General features: G+C 49.8%; 1 protein-coding gene across 6 annotated transcripts in view; it reads left to right on the forward strand.

Annotated features, from left to right (window-relative positions):
• LOC144717707 (regulator of G-protein signaling 14-like) overlaps positions 1–26,430 on the forward strand; it is a 144,382-nt gene that overhangs the window by 43,775 nt on the left and 74,177 nt on the right. For 2 of the 6 annotated variants that reach the window (XM_078593281.1, XM_078593283.1), the window contains exon 1: positions 12,555–12,917. The exons of 2 other annotated variants lie outside the window; for them this stretch is intronic. In XM_078593281.1, the coding sequence (XP_078449407.1) occupies positions 12,867–12,917 (51 nt within the window). In that variant the 5' untranslated portion in view covers positions 12,555–12,866. Of the gene's footprint in view, positions 1–12,554; positions 12,918–26,430 lie in introns of those variants that run through there. 2 more of the 6 variants (XM_078593287.1, XM_078593289.1) reach the window with 1 other exon arrangement.

The following is a 26,430-nucleotide window of genomic DNA, read 5'->3' on the forward strand; positions in this document are numbered from 1 at the left end:
GTAGTATATCTTGTCCATGTTTGTGATTTCAGCTTCCGCTCGGTGGTCCCATCGGGACCCCCACAGGCAAGTGAGCAGCAGTAGCAGCAGTAATAATAATCTCCATCATCACCCCGAGCGTTCCCCGAGCATTCCACGCGCCGCCAGGGCACTCGATGCCTGCCTGCGTGAGCCACTCGCAAAAAGATCGTCGGCTTTTCTTCGCGTAGTGATTCGCCGCAGTTGTTCTTGAAGCATTCGGTTGCACTTAAAAGGGGACAAAACTAACCTCGTTAGTTTACGAAGCAAGTCGCTTTTTAATTGAGACGGAACGCTTGGCACTGTGGTGTTGTCCGTCCCCCCTCCTTCCCAACTATTTGGAAAGGTTGCATCGGAGTAGCTTTCAAACAGCGATGCTGTTAAAAGCTCAGTTCAACACATAGTAGGCTTTCGCGACCAGTATTGTCCACGAGAGAGGTTTTTTTGGGTGAGATCGCGTAAACATTAATGTGCCGTTAAAGCCACCACCACCCGACACAGCCAATTAGTAGGGTTTGTCACAGCCAACTCTGGCCGTCGCCTGATGAGGCTGGTTGTAATGACCGGCGACACGTCGTACTCGATTTGTAAATAATGTCGGATCACTCTCTAACACACTGGTGTGCTGAAGTAGTCATCAATTGGCATGTTCTGTCTACGCGACAAACCTTACTAATCGGCTGTGTCAATTAGTCAGGTATCACTCACCACTAATGTGTGCCACGATTGGGGAATCAAACGCAAGTCGCTGGGATCATAGCACAGCGCGCAAACCGCCGTGCCACTGCTCACCCCCACGTCTGCCCTGTTATCGTCACAACTTGCGATTGTAAAGTTTCTACTCCACAACGTGGGTGGGCTCGTGTTTACAACGAATAAACTTGCAGTGTAATATTGCTCACAGCGGGACTGTACGAGTGCATTAGTGGAACCAGAGGTAGATCCGATTCCTCCAGATCCCAGGCAGGAGCCGTGCGAATTCGTCATTTTAAGGTCACAAAACCTGTGATTCGAAGTCAAGGGTACCAGACGGCGCTGGAGATCCGAGTGCATGCGGGTAGAGCCATGGGTGGAAAAAACCCGATTTTTCCAGCGGCAGGCATTGGGTTTTTTCTTCAATACAATTAAACCCGATTTCGGGGAATAAAACCTGGTTTAATGAATACGAAACTCTGATAGGCTTAGGCCGCTTCCTCGTCGGTGCTGCTATCGTACTCGGGGCCGTCGGGCATGGGGTAGTCGTAGAATGCGGTGGGCAGGTTGGTCTTGATGAACACGAGCTTCTCCACAATCGTGGGCACCAAGTGCGTTCCTTAGCTTGGAATGGATGAAGCCCATCGTTGAGAAGTTGGCGAAGTGCGGTTCTGCAATTAGAACCAATTAAACCAGACTTCTCCTAATCTCAGATGATCGGGTTTAATATAAAAAGACAATTAACCCCGATTGTAAAAAACCCGACTGTGCCACCCTTGGGTAGAGCGGATCGCCGAGTCTGCGGTGCGGTGGACGCTTGCTGCTGTGACGAGGAGCCACGCGCTCGACGTGACTCCGTGTCGTTGTGCTTCGTTGGTGTCGACGCCTGAGCACGCCGGTCGCTTTCGCCTCTTGCGGGCAACACCGTACTGGTTGGAGCAAGAGCCGCTCGCGGACGTGCCAGCGGGACAAGGGAGGGGCATGATGTGCACATGTGCTCGGGTAAGGGCATGGATTCAGCACTTCTCTGGAGACCACCACCGCCAGTGTCATCCGCACACGGAGCTCTGATGATTATAGGATGAGTTATTATCAAGCCGTTCCAGGTCACTCCTCGTGCCTCGGCAAGAAGAATGTCCGCGCAAGGAGGAGTTTCTTGCGGATCGATGTAACGGTGTGGATAAAAGAAAGAGCAAGCAATTAGGTATATAAAATACAAATAAAACATTGCAGTCATTCTCATTCCACCAGGGGACGAGGGCTTCCCGACGCCGTGTCAGTCACGTGGACTTTTCGACCGTACTTCCCCAATGCCGGTCAATGCGGGTTGGCAAAGAGGCGGGAGGCGCAGGACCGGCTCAGATCTCACTCGCCACTGACGTTAGCCACGTTCGCGAATCATCAGGATCGGGATATTTGTTTACGCGGGAGGAATCCGACGGGGCTACGGAGCTCTTTTCCCGCAGACTTCACAGAATGGAACCCGGGTCGCCGGGTTCGTGGTGCAGCCGCTCGCCGACCACCGCTTCACCGCTCCGCCACCCCAATGGGGTTATAAATAGGGGGCATCTAATAGGTCTGGGAATAGGGGAGGCCTTTTCATTGCCGCCGGCTGACTGGCCTACGCTTGTGAATGTTCTAACGACCGTGTGTGTGTGTATATATCTCTCTAAAACAACATACTTTTGCTAATGGCGGTAAAACAGAGTGCTTTGCACACCAGTACACTCTGTACAGATACGCGGGCACGCCGCGTAGTATACGACTCGGTTGTGAGGACCCTCAAGGGCCAGAGGATGCAGCCACCCCGTGGGTGCTGTGCGTGTCAGGGCACTCCAAACATCTCCTACGCTCACACCGCACATTCGTACACGCCGGTTCAACGGGAAACTTATCTACGTTGAAAACCCATTTCTTTAGAACCGCTTCTTGTGTTAAGTTTATTGTCCTTCCCCCCCCGCACCTCTGATTAGTGCGGTTGGCTACGTACGGTGCAAAGGAAATCCATACATGCATACAAAGTAAACACGAGGAACGATCGTATCATCGCGATACGCGACGTACGTATGACAAAAGTTGTATCAATTCACCTGCGATGTCGCGTCTCACCTTCGTGTTCGATTATTGATTGACTCAGTGACGCACAGCTGTACCACAGGGATTTTACATCGAAACCTCACACACGGGCCATAGCGAAATACAGAACGACGTCACGATAAGCAGGAACAATATTGTAGACGTTGTTATTAGTATTATTCCAGTATTCCCTCGTTAATCGAAAGGGGTACATTCCGGAGATGCTCGTGCATAGCAAATTTCGCGGATGATATTGGCTTTCGAAAACTTAACTTTTTAACGAATTACCTTCAATAAATACACAAATAAAATAATCTAGATTGAAAACTAATTTCTTTAGAGCTGCTTTTTGTGCTTAGTTTGCTGTCCCCACGCGAGTGTGCAAGTTGTCCTGGCACAGTGCTCGGTCTGCTTGCTGTCATACCCAAGTCTGTGGTGCCACTTTCTCTCTCCACACTGATGAGAAGAGCTTTCACCTCCAACTCGGGGACCGCCGCAGTCACGTCACGAAGCGCCTTCGGCAATAATAGGAGGGTAGGGCCCAAGTCGTATATTATACGTTGTAAACACATTTTCTTCTTCTCATTAAGTCATCGAGCACATTTATTTATGTGTTTGCCTATGTAAATATTAACGGACGTATACAACTCAAGTTAAAGGCATCAAATGGAAATCGCTCATGACCACTCGTTTCTTCCAAAAAATTAAGTCCTCCTGCCCTCCTCCCGCTCTCCTCCCGAGTTCTCGCCGTGGCAAAGCCACGAATGCTGTCATCGTAATTCAAAGTAAAAGTCAATAAAAATGTTCCGATGGTCGCACACGACCGGCGCTCAGCTGTTACTTCAACCTGGATCGGAGGGCCTCAAGGAGCACGTTTTGACGTCATTTGGCACAGGCACACGGAGATCGCAGAGCCATCGACAGTTTAGGGCCTTTAAAGACGAATTATCGCAGCGTGGCTGGAACAGGCACTCAGACGTTGCGATGTCGCCGTCATTCTCGCTCCTTCTGTGCCCGGTCGCTTCAAACCCTTGCGTACAGCCGCGTGTCAGCCCACTGCTGGATGAGGGCCGCCGCACGCCGCGCGGGTCGTTGGGGCTATTTAACCATACTTCACCATGCTGCTCGGTCGGGATCGGTAAAGGCTGGGAACGCAGATGCGGGGAAGCATGTAAGTGCAGTACAGCAGTGGATTTCACTGCACTGCCCTGCCCTCTGCTACCAAGAACGTAGCCCCACGGGCCGATGACGAGCTGTTTGTTGATGGTGGTCGCCCGTCCGAGCACCGACCAGACTCAACACCGGTGGCTTAGCTTGCGAGATCTGGTGAGATCTGGTGCATTCCGGGTGATTCGGGCACAAGGCAAAATTATCGCGCTCAGAGGTTCCTGCTCCTTGGCTATGGGATTTATGACCGCAGAACGCGGTTTGTGCCGTAACAGCGTCACGAATGAAACTAGCTCGAAAGCTGATTGAAGGTCAGACTAACTCTAACCTTTAAACGCCAAACCTGGCCCTTCCACTGGGAATATCTCCATGTTGTCTGTGCCGCCGTGGAAACACCTGCATGTCACAGCAAGAAGTGTTTGCGTGCAGTTTGGATGTGCTCAAAACAGGGGGAGAGCGCATGTACAGAGCAGATAATCAAAACCGGTTTTGAGTGCAATCGAGACCGGCTTTGGTTAAACATCTCAGCGCTAAAATATTCCCAGAAAATGACAGGTTTCCCTCGCTTCATGCAGTAGATGCGTTCCACAAAGAGAGCGAAACAAAGCGACACTGCAGAAGCGCACGCAGTACACACAGCACACTCACACAGTACACGCAGTACACAATGTTGTCACCCGTCCGACTGCGTTGCCACATTATAGCGAAAATTTGGGTAGAAATAGGTGAGCCCCACACACAGCGTAAAATCGCACAAAACGAACCAGCGTGGAGCGAGGGATACCCGTACAGTGTGTCCTCGTTATTAGCGATGAGGGATACGTTCCTGAGATGCTCGTGAATAGCAACTTCTGCGGATAATGATATTGGCCCACGAAAACCTATATTTTAATGAATTACCTGAATTAAATACGTGAACATTATCAGAATAACAAAGCAATGCTTCTGAAGCTTCTATCTCGTCCACGCAACATCTGCAGTTGCTTCTAAAATGCTATCTCATCTTTTTATCTCATCACTTTATCTCCCATCACTGTCTCTCTCCAATCACTTTGTCATCACTTTCTCGCATCATATTCTCTCCCATCACTTCTTTATCTCATCACTTTATCTTTCTCTCCCTCGATGCAGTAGTCGTGTCGAGTTCCAGGCGCGATTTGCGGATAGCCAGTTCGCGAATAACGAGTGAAACCTGAACTCTATCGCGGTTACACAGCAACATCGCCCCCTGCTGTGAGAACTTGGCAGGACCCTCTTGAGACTCACTGCGGGCTTCCCGAGGTAAAACAATTGTACGGTATGCCCTCGTTATTCGCGAACTTGCTATTCGCGATTTTGGCTCTCTGCGAATCGCATCGGGAAGTCTACATCTATGTAAGAGCAGTAACGACATCATGACGATCATCATAATCACCATCATCATTATCATCGTTCAACATCATCGTCAGCATCATTGTCACTAAATCTTTCTACTGTGCAGGAAGTTAATTTATAAACTATTATTTAATGGTTGAATATTTATTTTTATTAACTTTATGTTTATTATAACAAATGTAATTTTTTGTGTTATGATAATTTTCACATTTAATTGCTTGTTCCTGCTTATCGTGATGTCGTTCTGCATTTCGCTATGACCCGTGTGTGAGGTGTTAATGTAAAATCCCTGTAATGCAGCTGTGCGGCACTGAGTAAATACGTCATGGAACACGGAGGTGAAACGTGATATATTGCAGGTGAATCGGTACATAATTTGCCGTCCGTGCATCGCATATCGCTTTGATATCTTTCCTCGTGTTTACTTTGTACGTATGTGAACTTCTTTCACACCGCACGTAGCCAACCGCGCTAATCGGAGATATGAGGGGGAAGGACAACAAACTAAACGCAAAAAGCAGTTCTAAAGAAATGAGTTTTCAATCTCGACGATTTCAAAGTGCATGGCTCCCAGTGGCTTCCGAATATCGTAAGGAAGAGCGTTCCAGACGGCCGCAGAAGCGCATCTGAAGGCGCACAATGCAGTGACCGTCTTTGTTCGGTGGCTAGCAGCCAAAAGCCGCAAATACTTGACGTAAAATAAAAAATAAATAGCTCAAGTGCCCCTCTCATTACATTAGCGGTCATTAAACACGACGCCTTTGAAACATGTGCAGTAAAACCTATTCATTCGCGGATTTTTCGTTTGCAAAAAATGTGCTTGTTTGCGATTTTACATTTGCATACCAGTTTCAAGTTTCGCGCTTTTTTCCTTCGACTTTTCGCCATTTGGCAACATCGCATCATGGGGTGGGGGGGGGGTTACTTCACTAGCAGATTGTGGCCCCGTGTGCTGCTATCCGCGTGGCTTAAGCGTTTTACTCTTCAAGTGCCCTTGCCGTTTTGTGCTATTTTTGCACTTTGTGGTGTTTTTTTCTTTCTTCTTCTTTGATTTCGATCGTGGGGGTCTAAGCGTCGATCGATTGGAGGCAGTGAGAGCGAGAGGAGTAAGAAGGCAGAATACAAGTCACGGGCCGAGCTCAAAAAGTCGAGTTGTTGGCTAGTCTTGCTACCGCTGTGATCGTGTGCTGTCTGCTGTTGGCCCACCATTGCACGGCAGACGAGTCCGGGGTCGGATTTATGGAGAAATGCCAGAAGGCAATCGGGGGGGGGAGGGGGGGAAGTTTGGCGGCAAATGTACCGATGACCGACAAATCGCATCATCATCATCATCCAAGATACATAAAACTTCCAAATTTACAGTGTAATATATTGATGTTTTTTCTGTTGTTTGTGTTATTATCTATTTGTATAATTGTACAATTAAATCAAGTAAATGGATGTTATTTATGTGCACAGTCCAGGATTAATGTTACGAAACATTTTAATTTTCTCACGTATGTGCAGTCGGACACGAGAACCCAAGCCCCTTTTCCTCCCATATGAATGTGCCCTAGTACTGTATCTACGTCCGCGAATTCTACTTTTGCAGAGATTTTCAAGAACTGAAGCCTCGCGGATGTCGAGGCCTTATCATATACTCCCTCGCTTTGGCTGAGGGGATATATTTTGTTGAGGAGATATATTTTCGAGGCCTTAACGTATAGTCCTTGGCTCTGGTTTCGAGGCTATGTTGTATTTCTCTTGAATGCTGTTTTGAAAATCAAAGATTATTCTTTCTGGTCCACAGCGCTCTTGACTAAGTCGATCACAATCCATCTGTGAAGACTCCTCACGGTGTATTTTTAATGGTTGTAAACCGTGGTTCATCGTCATAGTAACCGCGGTCCATCGTTATAGTGACTACGGTCGATCACTGTAGGAAACGTGGCCCACCGTCATAGGAACCACATCCATCGTCACAGTGACCACAGTCCATGGTCACAGTAACTGTGATTCGTCTCCATAGTAACCGTGGTGCATCGTCACAGTAACTGCGGTCCATTGTCATAGTAACCGCGGTCCATCATTACAGTAACCGCGGTCCATCGTCATAGTAACCGTGGTCCATCATCACAGTAACCGCGGTCGTCACAATAACTGCGGTCCATTGTCATAGTAACCATCGTCCATCATTACAATAACCGCGGTCCATCATTACAGTAACCGCGGTCCATCGTCATACTAACCGTGGTCCATCATCACAGTAACAGCGGTCCGTAATTAACAGCGGATCTCTCCAAGCGGCCTCGAGTTAAAATGTTCAGCTATTCTTACATTGCATTTGCCCTCACGCAGTGCTGCAGGGTACACGAAGCAGTGCTGCAGGGTACACGACACCGTAGGGCGCGGTACGCCAACACGCACGCCGCCTTGCTGGCGTTGCACGTGCCGTCCTCATAGGAGCCGCGCTGTTCAACTCTCTACCCTACCTCTCGTGCCTCTCTATTTGCATGCCACGAAAAAAAGCCCCAAGAAGCAAGCAGAGCTGAGAGGATGGGCACCGAGAGGATGGAGCGATGCGATCGCTTCATGCGAGGCAGTTTGGCTGTGAGGCGCGGCCCTTTGGGGAGGCCTTTTACTCAACTAAACTTTTTGTTTGTTTGAATTCTACCAGGGGAGGCCCCCACTGAGCTACGTAGCTCTTCTTCAGAAGCGACCTGGCCATCACAAATGATAGCTCAATGAATTGGCGTGATGTTGATTCTAAAAGTGGAGGGAAATAGCGGAGGACCCGGGGAAAAATCCACACGTCCCCAGGGAGAGAGACAACATGCAAACTCCAAATATACAGGCGTCAGGGGTGTGGATGGAACCCATCGCCTCGGAGTTAACATCTCGCCACTATCGCACCCCTTCATACAGCGGTGGGGAGACAATAGCTGCTGATGACGTTACAGCAGCCCTGCAGCGTGACCTTGCTTAGAGAGCGGGGGGGTGGGGCACAACGCCGTCAATCACTTGACTAAACCAGTTGCCAAGGGGGGGGGGGGGCACAGCAATCAGCATGGGGGGCTCAGGCACCTTTGAACCCTCGGATGCTACGGGGTTGTGATGATGATGATGATGGTAATATCTGTGGAATGTTTTCAACGATTTGCGTCTGTATGAGCGTGTACGCCTACGCAAATGATTGAATGCCGTGTGGGGAGAAACGCGGTCTATTGGTACCCAAACAACTGATTGGAAGTTACAGGGCAGTGAAATCGGTTGGTTGACCCCTACGTGACCTTTGTAGTATATGAGTTTATATGAGAACCAAACATGTAGATTACAGCAAAGCCCTTTGCAGAAACTCAACAGCAATTATAAGTCTGTGAACAAATGAACAGTTTGTACTCGTGGACCCCACTGAGTTACCATGACCAAGGGGACTTCCCTCATCTTGAGACGAGATTTCCGATAGCACAGCAAACCTCCTCTCACCCGTGACTCCTATTATCCGTGAGGATGGATGGACCCACAATTCGTTCCTTTTATCTGTCGATTTACCAGCCCTATTCATAATTTTGCAGACAATAGGAAGATGGAGCTCAATCCTCCCAGTTTTCGGAGCGCCGCCCATGGGTGAGAGGAAGGGCGTCGATGCGGTGAACGTGCAGAGCAGGTGAGGACAACACAAAACAACGTCGCTCCTGTGTGCGTCGGGCAAGCGAGAGAGAGAGCGGGCGAGCAGGTTCGGGTGCCCTTGGAAACGTGAAACGCGACAACGAGAAGCGACGTAGCAACACTCCCGAAGAGTTCAATAAGTGGTTGGACATGACCTTCTGTGACGTGCGGACCAGAAACATGTACACCGATGCGGATGGAGAAAATGGAACAGAAGGACCACTGAGATATATAACTCTTTTTTCCAGAAGCGACCTGGCCACAAATGAGTGAATTATTACGTGGAAATTTGTAGCAGACAAATACTAAACGTGGAGGTGAAAAACCGGTGGACTCGGAGAAAATCCACGTGACCACGGGGAGAACACGCCAACTCCAAATATACAGGTGTCAGGGTCAGGGACGGGATCGAACCTACAACCTCCTGTATACCGGGCGAGGGAGTTAACGAACCATGATGGAGTGCGTGCTTGTAATTGCACCGAGAGACGGGAAGAGGCACCCATGGCGCAAATTTCGAGACTTCGTGTCGACTTAACCGTCTCCCATTCCGAGACATCTGCAAGTTGCAGGGTGGGTCCCCATTTGCCACTGAATCTCTGAACGCGCAAGCGGTTAGCGTTAATTTTACTTAGAGTAGCGCCGTTGTTTTTAAAGACATTGTACTCGCCACAGAGAACCACAGCGACACGACCGCGCTCTACGATAGCTGGCATCAAACTGTGCCACACGTCCTCCCGCATGGCCTTGTCGGAGCCTCGGTACAGATAAAGTTATCTTATTTTAGTTTTTCTTCCGATTCCATTCCATTGACGCACACGTACGTTACGATGATGTACGCTCCGATGATGTACGCTCCGATGGCGTATGCGTACGTCATGATGTACGCGTACGTCATGATGTACGCGTACATCATGATGTACGCGTACGTCATCGAGCAAGTGGGCTCGAGCGGTGGGGAGACGTGGCGGTTGCGGGATGACGATGGCACGATGGTCGAGACTGATCGCGCAGCGTCGGCCAAAGGAAGGAAAACACGCCGGAAAGGACAGCCACCGTGGAGATGGAGTGATGGGATGGGGTCGTGGCAGGAGGGAAGTGTATTTTGTGGGGATGGCAGCGGCATGCGGGGGAACCTCATCCCGCCGTGGATTGATCGTGGCCGTTGACGATATTATTATCCACCCCATCAGCAGGGCACTTGTGACTATTACATCGTGTAATTTCTTAAGTATCGTCAATTTTCTAAAAAATGTACTTGAAAAATCTCTTCATTTTCAGTATTACTGAAGGAATTTAGCAAGGCATTGCGTTGATGTGAATGAAACTCTCAATTGCAACGTATTATCATCATTATATAAGTGCAACATTTCCTTTGCAACATATGCAACATGTAAGTGCAGCATTGGTATTGCCCAGGGGGTACTTATCAACAATTTCCATCTGTAAACAAATCGTCCTTGACATCACAGGTCATAGGGTGACAAATAACAGAAGCAGTGGCATGCTTGTCTGAGAATTAGCTCATTATATTCTTCAACAACGCTGCGTGGCCTTAAAAAGAGGGAAAGAAATATATAATTTGCGACGTTTCGGGCAATGGACCTTGTACAGAGAAAATCAATCCTCGAATGGCTGTACCAACGTTGCCATGGTGAAGAGGAGTCGCGTACCGACGTGCAGCGTACGCTGTGTATCTCGCACTGTACGTGTCCTTGTAGCTACTGTGCGTTATAGCTCTCCTGTTTTAAAATGCAAGGAAAAAAAAATACAACCGGTATAAGGAAGTTGTGAGGTGGTGGGGCAAATGTTTGGAGCCGCTGCCAGCGGGTGGCCTGACACCAGGCCGTGACGATTCACCCCCTCGCGATATGTCAGGTCTTGGACCCAATCCAAAAAATGAAATATTTCTAAACATTGTTGCAAATGTAGGAAGCCTCTCGCGGCGAGAGTGGTCGCATGAGCCCATTACGTACAAGATGTACGATTCGAAGAACACAAATGTCTGATACGCGTGCGACTCCAGCCTGGTTCGCGGGAACCCACTTACACACGTACACACGCTTGCGCTCTGATACGCGTCCTGTGCCAATGGACGAGAGTCCACGACTCGCTGCTGCTGCTGCTGCAACACGAGCCGTGTCCAAGGGCGCCCGTGCCCGGCAGCAGCGTGCGGTGGTACCCACCGCGCACCCTTGCGGTGACGGCCACGTCGTTCCGTGCCGTGCCTTGCCCGGGGGTAGGGCAGGGATCCACCAACACCATGAGCCGGGCGGTGGTGACTACGCACGTGGAAAGCCTGCAATCCAGCACCATGCAGGGTGAGCTTGGTAGATTGCTGCAAGAGATGTTGCGAAACTTCCTTCCCGTGGGTGTCGAGGTGCCATGTATGCACAAATGTTGAACTTCTATCGCACCGGACGTATCCAACCGCGCGAATCTGAGGCGCCATACCCTGACTTTCCAGAGGATGGCAGTACAGCAGGTGGAATAATCGCCATCTGTTTCCGTTTGTACGGGGATGGAGCGTTGCCTCCAGCGCGTGTACGTGGGTTTTCTCCGGGTGCTCCACAAGTACCGTAAATACTGACCATTCATTGGCTGATGAGGACTGCTTGTGTTGCGATCGAAACGTGATTTTTATTTATTTTTTCTACCCACGTGACTTTACCAAAAGAACCAAAGAGTATGGCTGAAAACGCCTTAAAATAAAAACCCAGTGTAGGACCCTCCTGGACAAAGAGTCATGTGACTCAGTGTGGCTGTTCTGGATAAATAAATAATAAGTACCAAACTGAATTATCATAAGACACCGGCAAGCACAGGAGTGACACTGACATTGAAAGACATCGTGTTCGACCTGGACCACTTGTCGAATGTAATCGGGTGGACAGGGTTATCTGCTGGCTTGACCACCTGAATGTGAAATTGTAGTCGTTGCTCTGCATCGACATCAGCAGCCGTACGACAAGAAGAAGAGGGGTGGACGTTGCGCTGGCAAACTCGTGCTCATCATCACATTCCAGTTGTCCCGATTGCTTAAACGAAATATCGTCACCCGTGTTCTATCAACTGCTGTGTATATATTACCCAAAACCTGAAAATTGTGCGGGAGGGACAGCGTTCATTGGTAAAAAAAAAAACTGGAGCCAAAAATCGGCACTGCTGCCAAAAACCTCCGTGGGCCCCCTTCTCCGAAGACGCTGCGACGCTGTTCCTTCGCCACGCCTCGGGCCACCACCCCGGTGTCATCGTGCGACGTCGGGCCGACCTTGGGCCGACCTTGGGCCAAAGTTGGTCCGACGGTTCCAACCCACGCGGCAACGTTGGCTCAAACCGTCGCGCGTTCACTTGGAAAACGTCCCCGGCCGTTACATTACAATGCCGATGTCATCGCCAGCCCCACCCGCGCTCTGCAGAGCAGGAGGAGAGAGAGGGGGGGTACGAGGGTAGTGGTGGGGGGTGGAAGCGCGGTGGCTGCAGCTCTATTATCAGCAGCGCGCACTGACCGCGGCGTGCGCGCCCCGGCATCCTGATGTGGGCCGTCGTCACGGCAACCCGTGGCGCCAAGCCGGTGCTGTTGCCAGAGAGAGGGCTGCTCGGTCGACACGGAGTGCGTGCGTGCGAGAGCTCTTCCACTGCCACGCACGTTCGCCGCAGGTGCCCGCCCGCTCGTACGTGCGCGCGTGCCCGTGTGCCCGCTCATCCGCTCTTTCCCAAGCGGCTCGGAGGGGAGGAGGAGGAGAGCAAGTGAGCGAGAGCGGCGGTAACGGTGCGGAGGATGCTGCGGGGAATATGAGTCGCGCGTGACAAAGGGGGTGCAGTCGGAGAGAGGGCAGTGGGGACGAGCGGTGAGGTGGGGGGGGGCACGGACCGACGGCTGTGGCACAATGGCTCACAAGGACGGCGCGAAGAAGACGCAATGGAGGAAAAGTTTGATGGTAAGCGCCGCGGCTCCTCTCTCTCTCTCTGTGCGCGCATGGCCTCCGTGGCGGTGCCCGGACCACAATGGGCTGTCTGCATGACAATTGCCGCGGCGCTTGCGGGTGCGGTGGACCGTGCGGCGTGAATAAACGTGAAGCGCAGTTTAACACGTCGCAGTAGTGGCAGGGGGCTCTCGCCACCAATGTTAACCATAATAGAGGTTTTTTTGGGTTGGATATGAACGTGTCGTTAAACCCCGCAACCACCCGACACGGCCAATTAGTAAGGTTCGTCACGAATTGGCACGTTTTTTTGATTACGTGACGAACCTCACCGATTGGCTCTGTCGGGTGGTGGCGGGTTTAACGGCACAACATTTATGCCTCCGCGATTTAACCCCCCAAAAAAACCTCCATTATCAACGCAAACCTCTACGGCGTGGGAGCTGCCACGAGCGTGCGGGCGGATGTGTATGTGTCCTTGTGTAGGGAAACTCCGCTTTAAAATGTTCGTCTTCTGCGTAATTTAAAAAATATATATTTTCATATTTTTTGTACGTTCGGCGGTGAAGTGGTGGCAGGGCGGTCGGCGCGGTCGCGCTGTGATTATTGCGCTCGTTTGTCCCCGGAGGGTCCTCGCTGGAGTCTCGTCACGCTTTCTTTAGGAGGGTCCCTGCCGAGTTTTCGCAGTGCGGCGGGGTGTGGGGTGGTGTGGGATTGCTGCTGCCGCTGCTGCTGCTGCGTATTCCAGTCGAGTAATTTGCGGGAAATTGGACCGTGACGCTCCCCGGCACACAATGGCGCGCGCTCTCTTGCAATTGAAACGGCGGGATCTTTAAACACGCGGAGTGAAGACAGCGGGCGGCACATCGTATTCGTTACGGTTAATGTGCCCAGCGCAGTATTAACCGGGGCGGCCGCCGGAATTCGAACCGTGGTGCCTCTGCAACAAGCGGGGACCGCGCTGCCGAGAAGCCACGTCGCGCCGAACAGAGTTCGACTCCTGGCCACGGCTCAAATCAGCGGCGAGTGATCTCCGAAACGGTCCAGAGCTCCCACCCCTTGGCCAATCCCTGCACTGACCGGCGTGGTGGATTATCGTCAAACGTCTCCCGTCACCGGTAGCATTCAGGGCGGCCTTAATGCTGCACGGTTGGCTACGTCCGGTGCGAAAGAAGCTCAACGCACGTACACATCCAGCAGTGGATTGACGAGAAGGTGAACCTCAATGATTTGCGTTTGAGCTCATTGTATGTTTTCTACAATCGTCGATTTGCATAATGCAGATTTTTTCGCATGGGAGGGGCAAGTGTGCAGTAATGCATTCGGGCACACACTGGGAAGGGAACAGAGGAATATTTTAGTTTCTGTGGAACAGGAAAGCGCTTTGCATTTACAGTCCAGCACAGCGGTCGTGCCTTGGAGCAAAAAACGCACCTGGTCTCGTCACATCTCGGCAGCTAAGTGGGGTTTGAGCCTGAGTAGTGCTCGAATTGGCAACCACCGTGCAGGACACAGGCGGCCGGCTGTTGCAGGGCTGATGTGGTGGACAGTGTTGTACTGCAGGCTGTGTGTGCGCGCATGCACGCGGCGGTTGTGTTGCCTGGTGACTTCAGGGTGGCGAGTTCACCCCTAACTTTATCCTGCTTATCATATGGTTTCGTGTCGTGTTGATTTTACTGCAAGAGAACCCATGACGTCGCAAGCTTTCCACTGTGCAACAGTGGCCCCCCCCCCCTCACCTCCTCCCGCCCCCCCCCCCCCGAACGAGTGGAATCGCTGTACTCAACAATGGCAAAGTGCCCCATTTGTCTCATGAATAATAATGTACACCCGTGGAGATGAGGCCAGGCTGTGTTGCGGCTCCGTTCGTTCAGCTCCCCATTGGGCACAAGCGATGCAGAGCGAGCGCCGCTGCCACCCGGAGTGGCCCCCCGCTCGCTTGCGCGCCGCCCAGAGTGCGCCATCGCGGCTCGATTCGGAGCCGCCGCCGCCACGAGCATCTTTGGCGAGCGACGTTTGAACCTTGAACCCCCCTCCTCCCCCCCCCCCCGCACTGGGCGGCGTGGTCGCGGTGTGGCCATCAGTCCACATGGCAGCACGGCAAGGCCCTCTTATCAATTAGCTGATTATTGGCATTTTCATCTTATTTTGCACCGTCTTCCTCTTTTACATCTTCTTCTTTCGTATGGCTGCTGATGTGGACGCAGAGCAGACGACCGCAATTTCGCATTCAGGTGGTCAAGCCAGATAGCGGGGACCGTGAGTAGCGAGAATGGCGTGTCACCGCGATGTCTCCTTCGTCGTATTTTGACGCTGCCGTGGGGCGGCGGTTCAGCGCACCGGACTTGTAATTCAGGGTGGCCGCCGGTTCCATTCGATCGCACCGCTCGCCCGCGGCGCTCGCGGAGGTTGTAAGCCACGGGGCGAGTTTCTCGAATCCCCACCGCCTCCACCCGCCCGGCAGCATGAGTGGGCACAGCAGGAGCGTGCGACGGTGGCGTGTGGTGGGGGTAGAGTTCACGTACTCGCACATCTTACGAGAATTCTGGTCACCATTGAAGAGGGGAGGCCACTCCACAGGGGCTCTCTAGAGCTAAAACAAAACGATGTTTTATCGTTACCAGGTCAGGCCCACTGAGCTACGTAGTGCTTTCTCAGAAGCGACCTGGCCACCACAAATGATAGGTCAACGAAAGTGGCTTATCGTGTGGAAACGTATAGCAGTCAAATACGCTTAAACGCGTGATGTTGATTCTAAATGTGGAAGGAAAAACCGGAGGACCCGGCGGCGAACACGCAAACTCCAGATGTACAGCAGGAGGCGGCAGGGTTGGGATCGAACCCATGACGACCTGTGTACCAGGCGAGGTAGTTAACATCTAGCCGACAGCAGCGGTGTGAGCAGGCAATTACGGGGCTGCGCCTTTACCTGTTACCTGTTACAAACTTGAAATAAAGCGACGAGCATCACTTTGAATATGGGGTTTTGTAACAGCGCAGGTGAAAGCTCGGAAGGGCTGTGCTGAATGGTGGTTTGCTGTAACATGCGGTGGCACGTGGCCTAACGCCAGATTCAATTACCTGCGCAGCCCTTTACACTGACCGTGGTTCTTCAGTGCGAGCTGTGCGGGGACGCGTGACGTCTTTCAGCTTTGTAACAGTGAATAATGCAATGTGGACTTGTGGTCAAGACGCAGAGAAGCTGAGCCTCGACATATTAACGGCTCTCGATCATTATATATCGCTATGTAACACGATTTTTTTGTTCCTGGGTAGTAAGTGTTATTTTCTAATTCCTTATGCTTCAAAAGTATAGAAAATGGCTATTAGTCCCCACAAACTTTGCTTTTGTGACCAGGACTTTATGTGAAGGAATGACACAAATGCACAACACGTTTTCTCATCGAAAATAGGTACATTTCAAAATATCACTTGGCCACGTTCGATGCACTGCTGGACGAAGGACCCCACGGTCGCCGTGGTGTGATAATCCGCGTCTCGCGGCTGCTGCACATGAGGTGACTTTCAAAGGTGGTCCCGGGATAAAAAAAAAGAGCAAACGAAGGTCAAGGTCGTGGACAGTACAAGAAGTTTTTTGTAAACAAAATTCGCAACTGGAAATGGGAGGGACACAGCAATAGATATGTCCTCGCAGAGTTGTGCGCACCGAGGGCAGCTGTTGAAGGGGGAACCGGGATCGAACGGGCAGTGAGTAAAATTTTACGTGGAAACTAAAAAACGTAACAGCTAATGAACAATAAAAATTGGCCGATTATTTAAATTGCCAGTACAGAAATCATACAGGAATTATCACAAGAACTGACTTGCCCCCACCATACGAACGTGGAATTACAGCTGCTGGTTCAGAAGCGGTGATGGACGTGAGCCATGCCCCTGGACTCTCGTTTGCGCTGCGAGCCAGCGATCGCTCGCCGATGAGCGCTGGCGTCTCCTCCGATGAGCGGCCTCCTCGCTCGTCACCTCCGTTCCATAGTTGTCTCACAGTCCCGGCCATCGTCCCACTTTGTTGGGTTTGTGCCCTTGTGAAAGACCCAACGCAGAAGATCCTAGGCTTTGATCTTCCACGAAGCAGCTCATGGTCCACCCTGAACCGCATCCACTGCACAAACCAAAGCAGACAGATTCAGAAACCTGATGCAGCACAAATGTAAAGTATAAAAACTGTCTAGTAGCGTGCGACTGTGGTCATACAGAACAGACCGCACAGCATATTACGACGCAATGTCCCGACGAGGTTATCCGGCTTGACCACCTGAATGTTAAATTGTGTTCGTAGCTCTGCATCTGCATCAGCAGCCGCACGAAAGAAAGAAGTGTGTGCTCTGGTTGTTTGAACCAGAAAAATAAATGGAAATTTTCGATTGCAACGTGACCACTTCTCTGTGTATGGATGAACAACCTCTGTCTCTTATTTCCTTCTCTGTCTCTTTCCCTCTCTTCTCTTTCGCCTTCTCCCTGTTGGGTTGTCAAGACAACGTTGGCTAATTAGACACCTCGGCCGTGGTATGGAGTGTTATTCAGCGAGGACATAAGAGCCTCATTGATAAATGCATTTATGGGATGTTTCCTAGTCCAGTTCCCCATGCACCTTAGCACACAAAACCCGTGTGTGTTGCCCCCCCCCCCCTCCGAGATGAGTCAGTGTGGTTATTAGTGCGCCCGTTTATGAAGGCGGGAGGCGGGAGGGGGTGACCGAGGGTGGTTGAGAGGCACACCGAGGAGCGTATTCCGCTTGCTGCTGAGCGAACACTCGCCTCGATTAGCGGTGGCAGTCTCTTATTTGCCCAGCATCGTTCTCTACGACGTTGAACATTTCGTTTTTTTCTCTGAATGACGTGCGGCTTTTTTATTCTTATAACGAAAGGTCTCGCGCGATACGTTGCGTACAGAGGACGCGTTACTCTGTTCCCCACTGGTGCTTCTGGGCCCAGCCAGCGTGGGGACCTCATGGTACGGTTGATTTATTTTTCTCCCCCCACTGGCTATTTGCCGTGCCGAGCCAAGAACCAAACCAGCAATACGTTGGCCACGCAAGACATCATCCCAATCTGGCTTGGGGCCAAGCAGGGCCAGGGGCAGGGTTCACGGCGCGTTTTTATTGCGTGTCATGTCGGTCAGCACGCCGCGAGGATGTGGCCTCACCGTGTCGGCTCATTCGCTGCGGGTGTGACGTCAGCGGCCTGGCTCGGCTCAGCCTCTGCAGTGGAAAAATACAACACCTGGAGCCTGCTGTGCCAGCCCAGACTGCCTTGTCACAACCCAGGCGTGGCTCGGTTGTGCGGTGGACCAATAAGTGATCTGCTTCTATTAAAATAAAAATGGGTGGTGCACATCTTATAAGGGTTGTCCTAAGCGAGTAGTGGAAATTCTATATTTCTATGCCAGGATTAGTCTCTCGCAGAAGACACTCGATGTTGGCTTTACGACGAACGGACGTTGCGTAGTTCACAGACCCCCAGAGGAATGCTGTCTGCGGTTGTGGCCCTGGTGGATATGTGGTGCCTGCTGTTCTCCTGAGCGATACCTCAGCATGGGGAAACAAACAACAAACAATCTGTTTGGGTTGTTCTGATTCTGGTACCTCTGGTCATAACTCGGGCTTGTGCCCTGTTTTTTTTTACTTTATGTTTTGACTCCGTATGCTTCTGGTCTGTAGCATTAAGCAGGATTTTTTTTTGTTAATCTCCATTTTAATTTCCGTTCTTGAACCGCATTTTCCTTAAATTGAGTCCATATTGTGTCATTTTCCCTCTTTTGTTCTATTGCTGAAATCAGAAATCGAGTGATGAGTGCATTGCACAGTGTGCCCAGCAATCTTGTTGAGTTCAGGTACCAGCCACATCAAGAGTCAGTGGCGAGCGATTTCTGAATCTGTCCTGACTACCAACCCTCACTCACCAGCTTGGTGAAGTATGGTCAGACAAGCCATGTGACCAACACAGCGCGGGGAGGCGTTTGCCCAGAAGTAGATTGACAAAGGTCGCTGAACTGTGAATTATCAATTGAATAGAGTTTTATCGATTGAATACAGTTGTATTGATTGGATACAGTTGTATCGATTGAATAGTTGTTTCGATTGAATACAGTTGTATTTATTGAATACAGTTTTGTCGATTGAATACAGTTGTATTGATTGAATATTGTTGTATTGATTGAATACAGTTTTATTGATTGAATACAGTTTATTGATTTAATACAGTATGAATAAATGTTGTTTAAATATGTGCAGTAGAACTGAGAGCAAATCCCACCATAAAAAATAAAAATGCAGAATATTTTTTGGAAGAACTCACATCAATTAAAAACCCAGATATTTGCCTGAGAGATGTGTTTACGTATTCATCTATAGAACACTTGCGTGGACAATTAACAAACAGTGGCTCTTAATAGCAGAGAGAAAACGGATGCGGATGGAAGTGATGCTAATTGTGGACGTGGCATCGTGCCCACCACTCAGGGCCTCTGAGCAGCGAGACGCTGGGATACGTCCCCAAGTGACATTGCGTAACGCGCAGATTTCCATGGGTATGACTCCCAGTCTCAGGAAACGATTCGGTGCTTGGCAATGTTAGGTAACGCACATTAGTAAAGAGTTAATGAATTGTATGCATTTTTCCAAAAAAATAATTCTTATCTTATCTAGGAATCGAACCTGTACATTATGCGTGTTATATGAATGTATATCAATAATTTATGATGCCTCAAAGAATAATTAGAAAAATGCTGCAGCTCCAGCACGTTAGACATGCACCCATCTCAAGCCGACATGAGACCTTGTTTCAGTAGCTTTCTCTCTCTCACCTGAAGACGGTCGCTTGTATTGCGATCGAAACGTCGTGACCTATTATTTTTTTCTTCCAAGATGCATCGTTGTTTCACCCACCATCCCCTCGCCTGGTGTACAGGAGGTTGTAGGTTCGATCTCGACCCTGACGCCTGCTGTATATTTGGAGTTTACGTGTCTCTCTCCCCATGGTCGCGTGGATTTTTTATCCGGGTTTTCTGTATTTTCCCTCCACATTTAGGATCCTGCATTAAGATTTTTTAGATTATTTTGGTACGATAAATGCCCAAATGATGAGCCACTTTGTTGAGCTATCATTTGTTGGCCCGGTCGATTCTGAAAATTAAGTTAATAACTTAGTGGGCTTTGCCTGGTAGGATGGAGATGGTATAGTTTTATTTGAATGTGTTTGGGTGATTTGTTTACACTTTTCACTGCTCTCATGTTTTTTTGTATTTGTTGTTGTAACGTTCTTTCCCGCCCCGACTGGGCATCTATGAAAAAGAGCTTCATAGCTCATCGGATTCCTCCTGCAGTCTAAATAAATAATTCTGGCACCACGCTCTGCACTGTATTTATGAACTTCAATGTTTTTCCATTGAACGACCTGCGTGTGTTTGACAAAGTCTCACTGCTGATAACACTCTACTGCAGTTGAAACCAGTCCAGGGTTTTTGTTGTTGTTGTTGCTGCTGCTGCTGCTGTTGTTGCTGCTGCTGTTGTTGTTGCTGCTGCTGCTGCTGTTGTTGTTGTTGCTGCTGTTGTTGTTGCTGCTGCTGCTGTTGCTGTTGTTGCTGCTGCTGCTGTTGTTGCTGCTGCTGCTGCTGCTGTTGTTGTTGTTGTTGCTGCTGCTGCTGTCTGTTTAAACAAGTTCTGCTTGAAAGAGCGGTGGCTCAGAGGTGGGAGCGCTGAGCCGAGCACCGCTGAGTTCTTGGAGTTCAAATCCAGGTTCCAGCCAAGCCGTGATTGAACCGAGCTCTCAGTTGGAGTGCGTTGATGGTCCCAGCCAAGTTACCAATGACTAAAGTAAATTTTATACATAAAAAAAAACCTTAAACCTTAAATTTGGCTCTATACCTCAACGTGGCGAAATTCTACCTCTGACAATTCAAAATTATCAGTTTGAATGTCCCATGATGAACATTACTCCCCTCAGTGGCAGGGTGGGTAGGAGAGTGTTTTGCCCCGACCGGGTGGACGGATATGTTGTGATGTTGTCCTTCTGCCGCACCTCCGATTAGCACGGTTGGCTACGTACTAAGAGAAAGACGTTCAACATAAATGCGTGTCTGCTTATTCATGCAGTGTGGAGACGGGTCACTTGAAGGGATCTAAGAGGGGTTGCGCTGCAGTGTGAAGTAACCAGACGGATACTTCGTTTCCTGAAGTTATACGAGCAGCGCAATTGGAAATACGGATGTTTATTTTTAAAGACTGAAATAAAAACTGCTGCTGAACAAAAAATGCTCTTTCAGATGACCGGTCGACTGACCAATTCACATGTGGTTCTATTTTTCACATGGAGAAACACACTTTTGTCTGTTTTTTTACCTATTAGCCTCCATGGCAGCCAGTGACCGGATTTAGGCCTCAGCTAAGCATAGATACAACTTAGGGCCTCACATTGTGAGGGGCCTCTAAATACGAAAACATTATCATAATACGAAGCTCCAAGTTTGACAGTAACTGTGGAGATATGGGAAAAAAACGACTCTCTAAATCGGTTATTTTCATTCCGAAATGACAAAACTACACAGCCATTCCTCGATTTACGCACCCTCGGCTTGATATAGCTCTCGGGCCCCGGCATGTCATAGTGCGGCCCTGACGACCCAGCGCGTGATAAGTGTCCACATTTAGCCGAGTCTGCTTGGGCATCGCGCTTGCGTGGGGATCTGTTGCCGGCCACGATCGCGCGCACGGGGTGTGCAGAGCGGAGCGTATTCACGGTGCAACCAACGAGGATGAGTAACGACGTTTTGGAACGTAAGCGGTCATCGTCCTCTGGAGAGACTCAGAATGAAGTCTGTACCCTGGTGCACGTTCTCTCACCCATGTGCTCCTCCTCCTGACTCTCAGTGTACATTTCAAGCCTTGCACCTCTGCTGCTCCACGAACACTTTCTTCAACGTTCCATTTCTCTTTTCGTCAACTTTCCTTTCTGTGATCCATTTCCACGTTCTTCATTCATGTCTGTGTTTCTGATTCATATCTCGCAGCAGCCAATGCACGTTTCGTGGAGTTTTATTTAATACCTCCCATGACAAACGCGTGTTGAAAAGCATTACAAGATCCATGCGCACGCATGATTTTTCTTCTATTTTTGATTCGTGTTGTCGCTAACGCAATGCTAAGTTGTCTCAAAAAACAAACGGCTGTATCCGGTGGTGATGCTTCTGTAGCATTGGCAGTGGTGCAAAAGCACAGATAACAAAAATAAAACTCACAATCATCAAAAACACCATGGCCTTAAATGAAAAACATTATCAATAGGCGACCTTTCATGCAATGGCCGTTCTTCGGCGTGCAACTGAGTATTGAACTTGTCTAATTGGCATCGCAAAACGGTTTTATTTTAACGATGCATCTCCCTTGCATGTCGGAACTGGCTCTGTGAGCTCATTAAAATTCACGAGGATTGTCTCTGCCAGTCTCGTCTCGAGGTGCTTCACACTGATGTTCGTGCCCACAGCTCATTAATATTCATGCCGTGCATGGCACAAGTGGATGAATATTGATGAATTTCCACCACGTGTAGCGTGTTAGTTATTTATGTTAAGAATCTTCACTTTCTCCAGATGTGTACGAGACACACCACCCTCCAGTAAATACACTTGTGTGCGTACTTGTGGAGCATCATGGATAGTAGCATTTAAGCAGCCCTCTGTATCCCCACATGGCAAATAAAATGCATACGGTATACTCTTTGATAACTTAAAAAAATATATATACGTATTTTAGTCGTATAGGCAAACGCAGCAGAGAGGTGTGTTTATGCATGTTTAGATAACATCTACGTATCTTCAAAACACACATGTCATGGTCGCTTTGCTAATTAGGGGCACCATGGTGGCGAGATGTGAACTACTTCTCCTGGTATACAGGAGGTCGTGGGTTTGATCTTCGACCCTGGCACCCGCTGTATATTTGGAGTTTGCGTGTCTCTCTCTCCCCGATGTCGCGTGGATTTTTCTCCGGGTCCTCCGGTTTTCCCCTCCACATTTAGAACCAACATCACGCGTGTTAGAGTATCTGGCTATGATAAATGTCCACGCGATTAAGCCACTTCGTCTGAGCTATCGTTTGTGACAGCCAGGCTGCTTCGCAGCTCAGCGGGGCCTTACCTGATAAAGTAAAACATCGTTTTAAAAATAGTTAATCGTTTCCACCATGGATGCGTCCCGTTATTGGGAGCTCTCTCCAGTTCTGCACGCGAAGCGCTCAAATCGGCCGCTCCGTCCAGACGCAGCCATGGTCCTGGGCGCTCCGATTCCGCGATCGGATAACAACGATCACCACATTTGCGCGCGTCACAAATTGTTTTTATTATGATTAATGTCTGTCCGGGTGTCAGTTTCTGTCTGTATATGAGTACGCTATAAGTTGTTACATTAGCAAGCCACTGAGAGCTATCCACTTATAAATTTTCGATTGAAAAACTAATTTATTTAGAACCGCATTTTATGTTTAGTTTGTTGACCTTCCCTCGCACCTCCGATTAGCAAGGCTGGCTACGTATGGTGCGAACGAAGTTCAACACACACGCACGCAACCGTGCGTACAACATCGAAGCGGAGCTCGTGCGTGTCCACGCGTGGCCAGCCTCGTCTGATGGAAGTGAACGACGGGGCATTGCGACTGGGAGAGTGGGAATGTCGCCGTGGCGTGCCAACTCTCCGACATCACGATCGCACTTGTCATCACCGACAGCCGCATTCCCACCGCACCCCTCTGCCAGGAGGCGCTCCCGGCGGCGCGGAAAGGGCCCTGGACACCAAATGTTTGGCGTCTCAAACCCAGCACCCGGCGTCGCTCCGGGCCAATCGCAGCGCGGGAATATGCGCCAGCAAAGTGGTCGGAAATGCGTGCCACTGTATTGAGTTGGGGAGACAATATTTACTCAGCGTAATGGGAGGGGGGGAAAGGGGAGAACCGGTGCTGTCTAAATGTGGACGCGTTATTTTTATCGTGTTCGTGCCTCCTGCTCTGGATCGTGCGCGGCGACGGTTCGCAGTTCTCACCGTGGGCCTCTCCTGAAATGAACTCGCGAAACAATTATTCATTTTTTTTCTCCCGTGTTTTGCTCCTCCTGCCCGATACGGAATTGGCGCTCGTGCCGTTGGAAAACGTTCACCATAGACGTCGGCTCCGTAAAAAATGTGCTTTTTGCAGTTTTCCTCCGACGCACGCACGTAGCACTCCGCGTGTAGAGACGGGAAGAGAAAAAAAAATCTGTTTTTAGCCCCCTAATGAGATCTGTTTGGTGAGAGTGCCGTTTAATGTTTACTCTCCCAGAATAGTTGGACCATTTGGCCCTGGTCAGGTAGCAGCTCGAGTTTGTGGTTTTGAAGTTCAAGCCCCGCGACCTTTCACCTGCATCGGCATCGATTGACGGAGCTGTTAAAAGCTGTCGGGCTCTACGGCCATGAGTTGCAGTTTCCTTTGGGTGCGAACAGCGAGCGGCTTGTACACTTAGTCCGCTTGGCGTTTAAGACTTTAATCATCCACGTTCATTGAATATAATTACATTTCTGGGGACAGTTTAAGGCTATAAAATTGTGAAAACTCTGTTCCTTGACTTAAGAGCGTAACCACTCTCTTTGTCTCCAAATGCAACATATTTTTGAGTCCATCGGCCTCCTGTCTTTCCAGACAAAAGTAATCCTGCTGCATCTATTTGAGCGCACTTTGGCACACTTTGGATGGGGTTCGACCTTTTGGGTCTCATCAGCAGAGCCAGGCTCGTTAAACAAATGCTGCATAATTACCCGCATGCTATTTGGTGCAGACTACACCATACAATTTATGGGGCACCGTTTAATGCACAAAGCAACACAAGTTTATTGCACACACAATGCCCATGATGCATTGCTGTGGAGCATTATGGGTAAGAACGAATATTTTTTTCATAATAGAGGCGTTTTTGGGTTAAATCGTGAAAGTTGCAATTTATTTATATATTTTAATTCACGCGCTATTTATATATTTATATCCATAACCTCTATTATGGATACTTTTGGACGCGAAACCCTATGTATTAAACTGAGCTAACATGTATCTTCCCTGACTCATAATGCTTCACAGCAACGCATACAAGAGTGTGCGTTGTTTGAGTTGGGCTGTAGTGGTTAATTATCACTTTTTGGTTCGGTCTAGAACATCTGTATGAAAGCTACAGTATTGGCTTATTGTGGCCATGAAAGTCATTTCGTTCCTTGATTAAAAGGCAGCATTTGTAGTCTGCTTTATTCATATTTTCGGAATATTAACCAGGGGGGGGGGGGGCGCGGATGGTGAATGCAGTTGGGAGTAGCAGTTTATAATGAGGTGGTCTTTTGTACTGAGCACGGGGGATTGTCTAGCCCCATGTCCGGATAACAAGACCTCGCCGATGAATGTGATGTAAGGGTTTCAGATTTGCAAACGCGACAAAACCTCCCGGCTCCTGTCCACAGCTCGTTTTATCTGCCGGGAGGAACCGATTGCCAATTATTCCAATTCTTTAACACGCCACTCACAATATTATCAGAGTATTTTACGGTTAATGGAGACAAAAAGCACCGGCTAAGAGTTTACGAGAGCAACGGGGGTCAGGACAGACTCTGCGCTGACGCGCTACGGGAGGATGTGGAGCTGAGTGGACTTGCCAAAGGCCGGTAGGGTGGGCCATGAGCTTCGTGCGAGTGACTCGTGGCATTAGTCTGCCAGTCGTGGGTGGTGATTGGGGAACCTGCGGGTGATATTATCCGCTAGAGAGCGACCTGTGTGAGATTCTTCTTCTTCTTATGTATTGGCTGACATCGATGCAGAGCAATGCCCTCCTAGGGGATTGGGCGCGGCCGGTATCAGCTGCTCTCAATGCCAATGGTTTAGAGAGACCGGAAGATTGATGATCGATGTTTGGTCGCCGCATTGATGGCATTCGCCGTGATTTGTCACTCATCAGAGTGGGCCGCGTGAAGGCTGCCCGCCACCTTCCACAGCATCCCGATGGACCGTATCGAGTGCCAGCTGTCCGGGAGCCATCCCCTGTGTTGTTACAGCACACAACGTGTGCACGTTCTATGGAGGAGGCTGGTGAAGGACGCGACTGGGCAGTGCCAGGCTAGGTGCACTGTGAGGCAACTGGGCAGTTTGGAGGCAGTTGCCCTCCAGCAACAACGAATGGCAGAGGAGCAGACGCTCACAGCAACGAGCGGAGCGTCGGGCGGATACAATGCAGCGAGTTGGCACAGTAGGGGGGCACTCTTCGTAGTGAGGTTGACTCATGAGTCGGGGTGCACCGAATGCTCTCCTAGGGGATTGGGCGCAGCCGGTATCGGCCCCCTTCTCGGTGCCAAATGGTTCATAGGCTGAAAACAATTGACACCAGGAGAGACGTGATTTTCCTGCACGGTGATATCACCTCCACCCGTTATTCCGCGTGGCCGTGTGGAATGCTCAAGCGAATCGCTTTGCGCTGCGTGTCGCTGCTACGGCCGCGTGGGGAGTGGGGAGGTTACA

The sequence above is a fragment of the Lampetra planeri genome, chromosome 4 (genome assembly GCF_965212315.1).
Source record: "Lampetra planeri chromosome 4, kcLamPlan1.2.h2, whole genome shotgun sequence".
Lineage (NCBI taxonomy): Eukaryota > Metazoa > Chordata > Hyperoartia > Petromyzontiformes > Petromyzontidae > Lampetra > Lampetra planeri.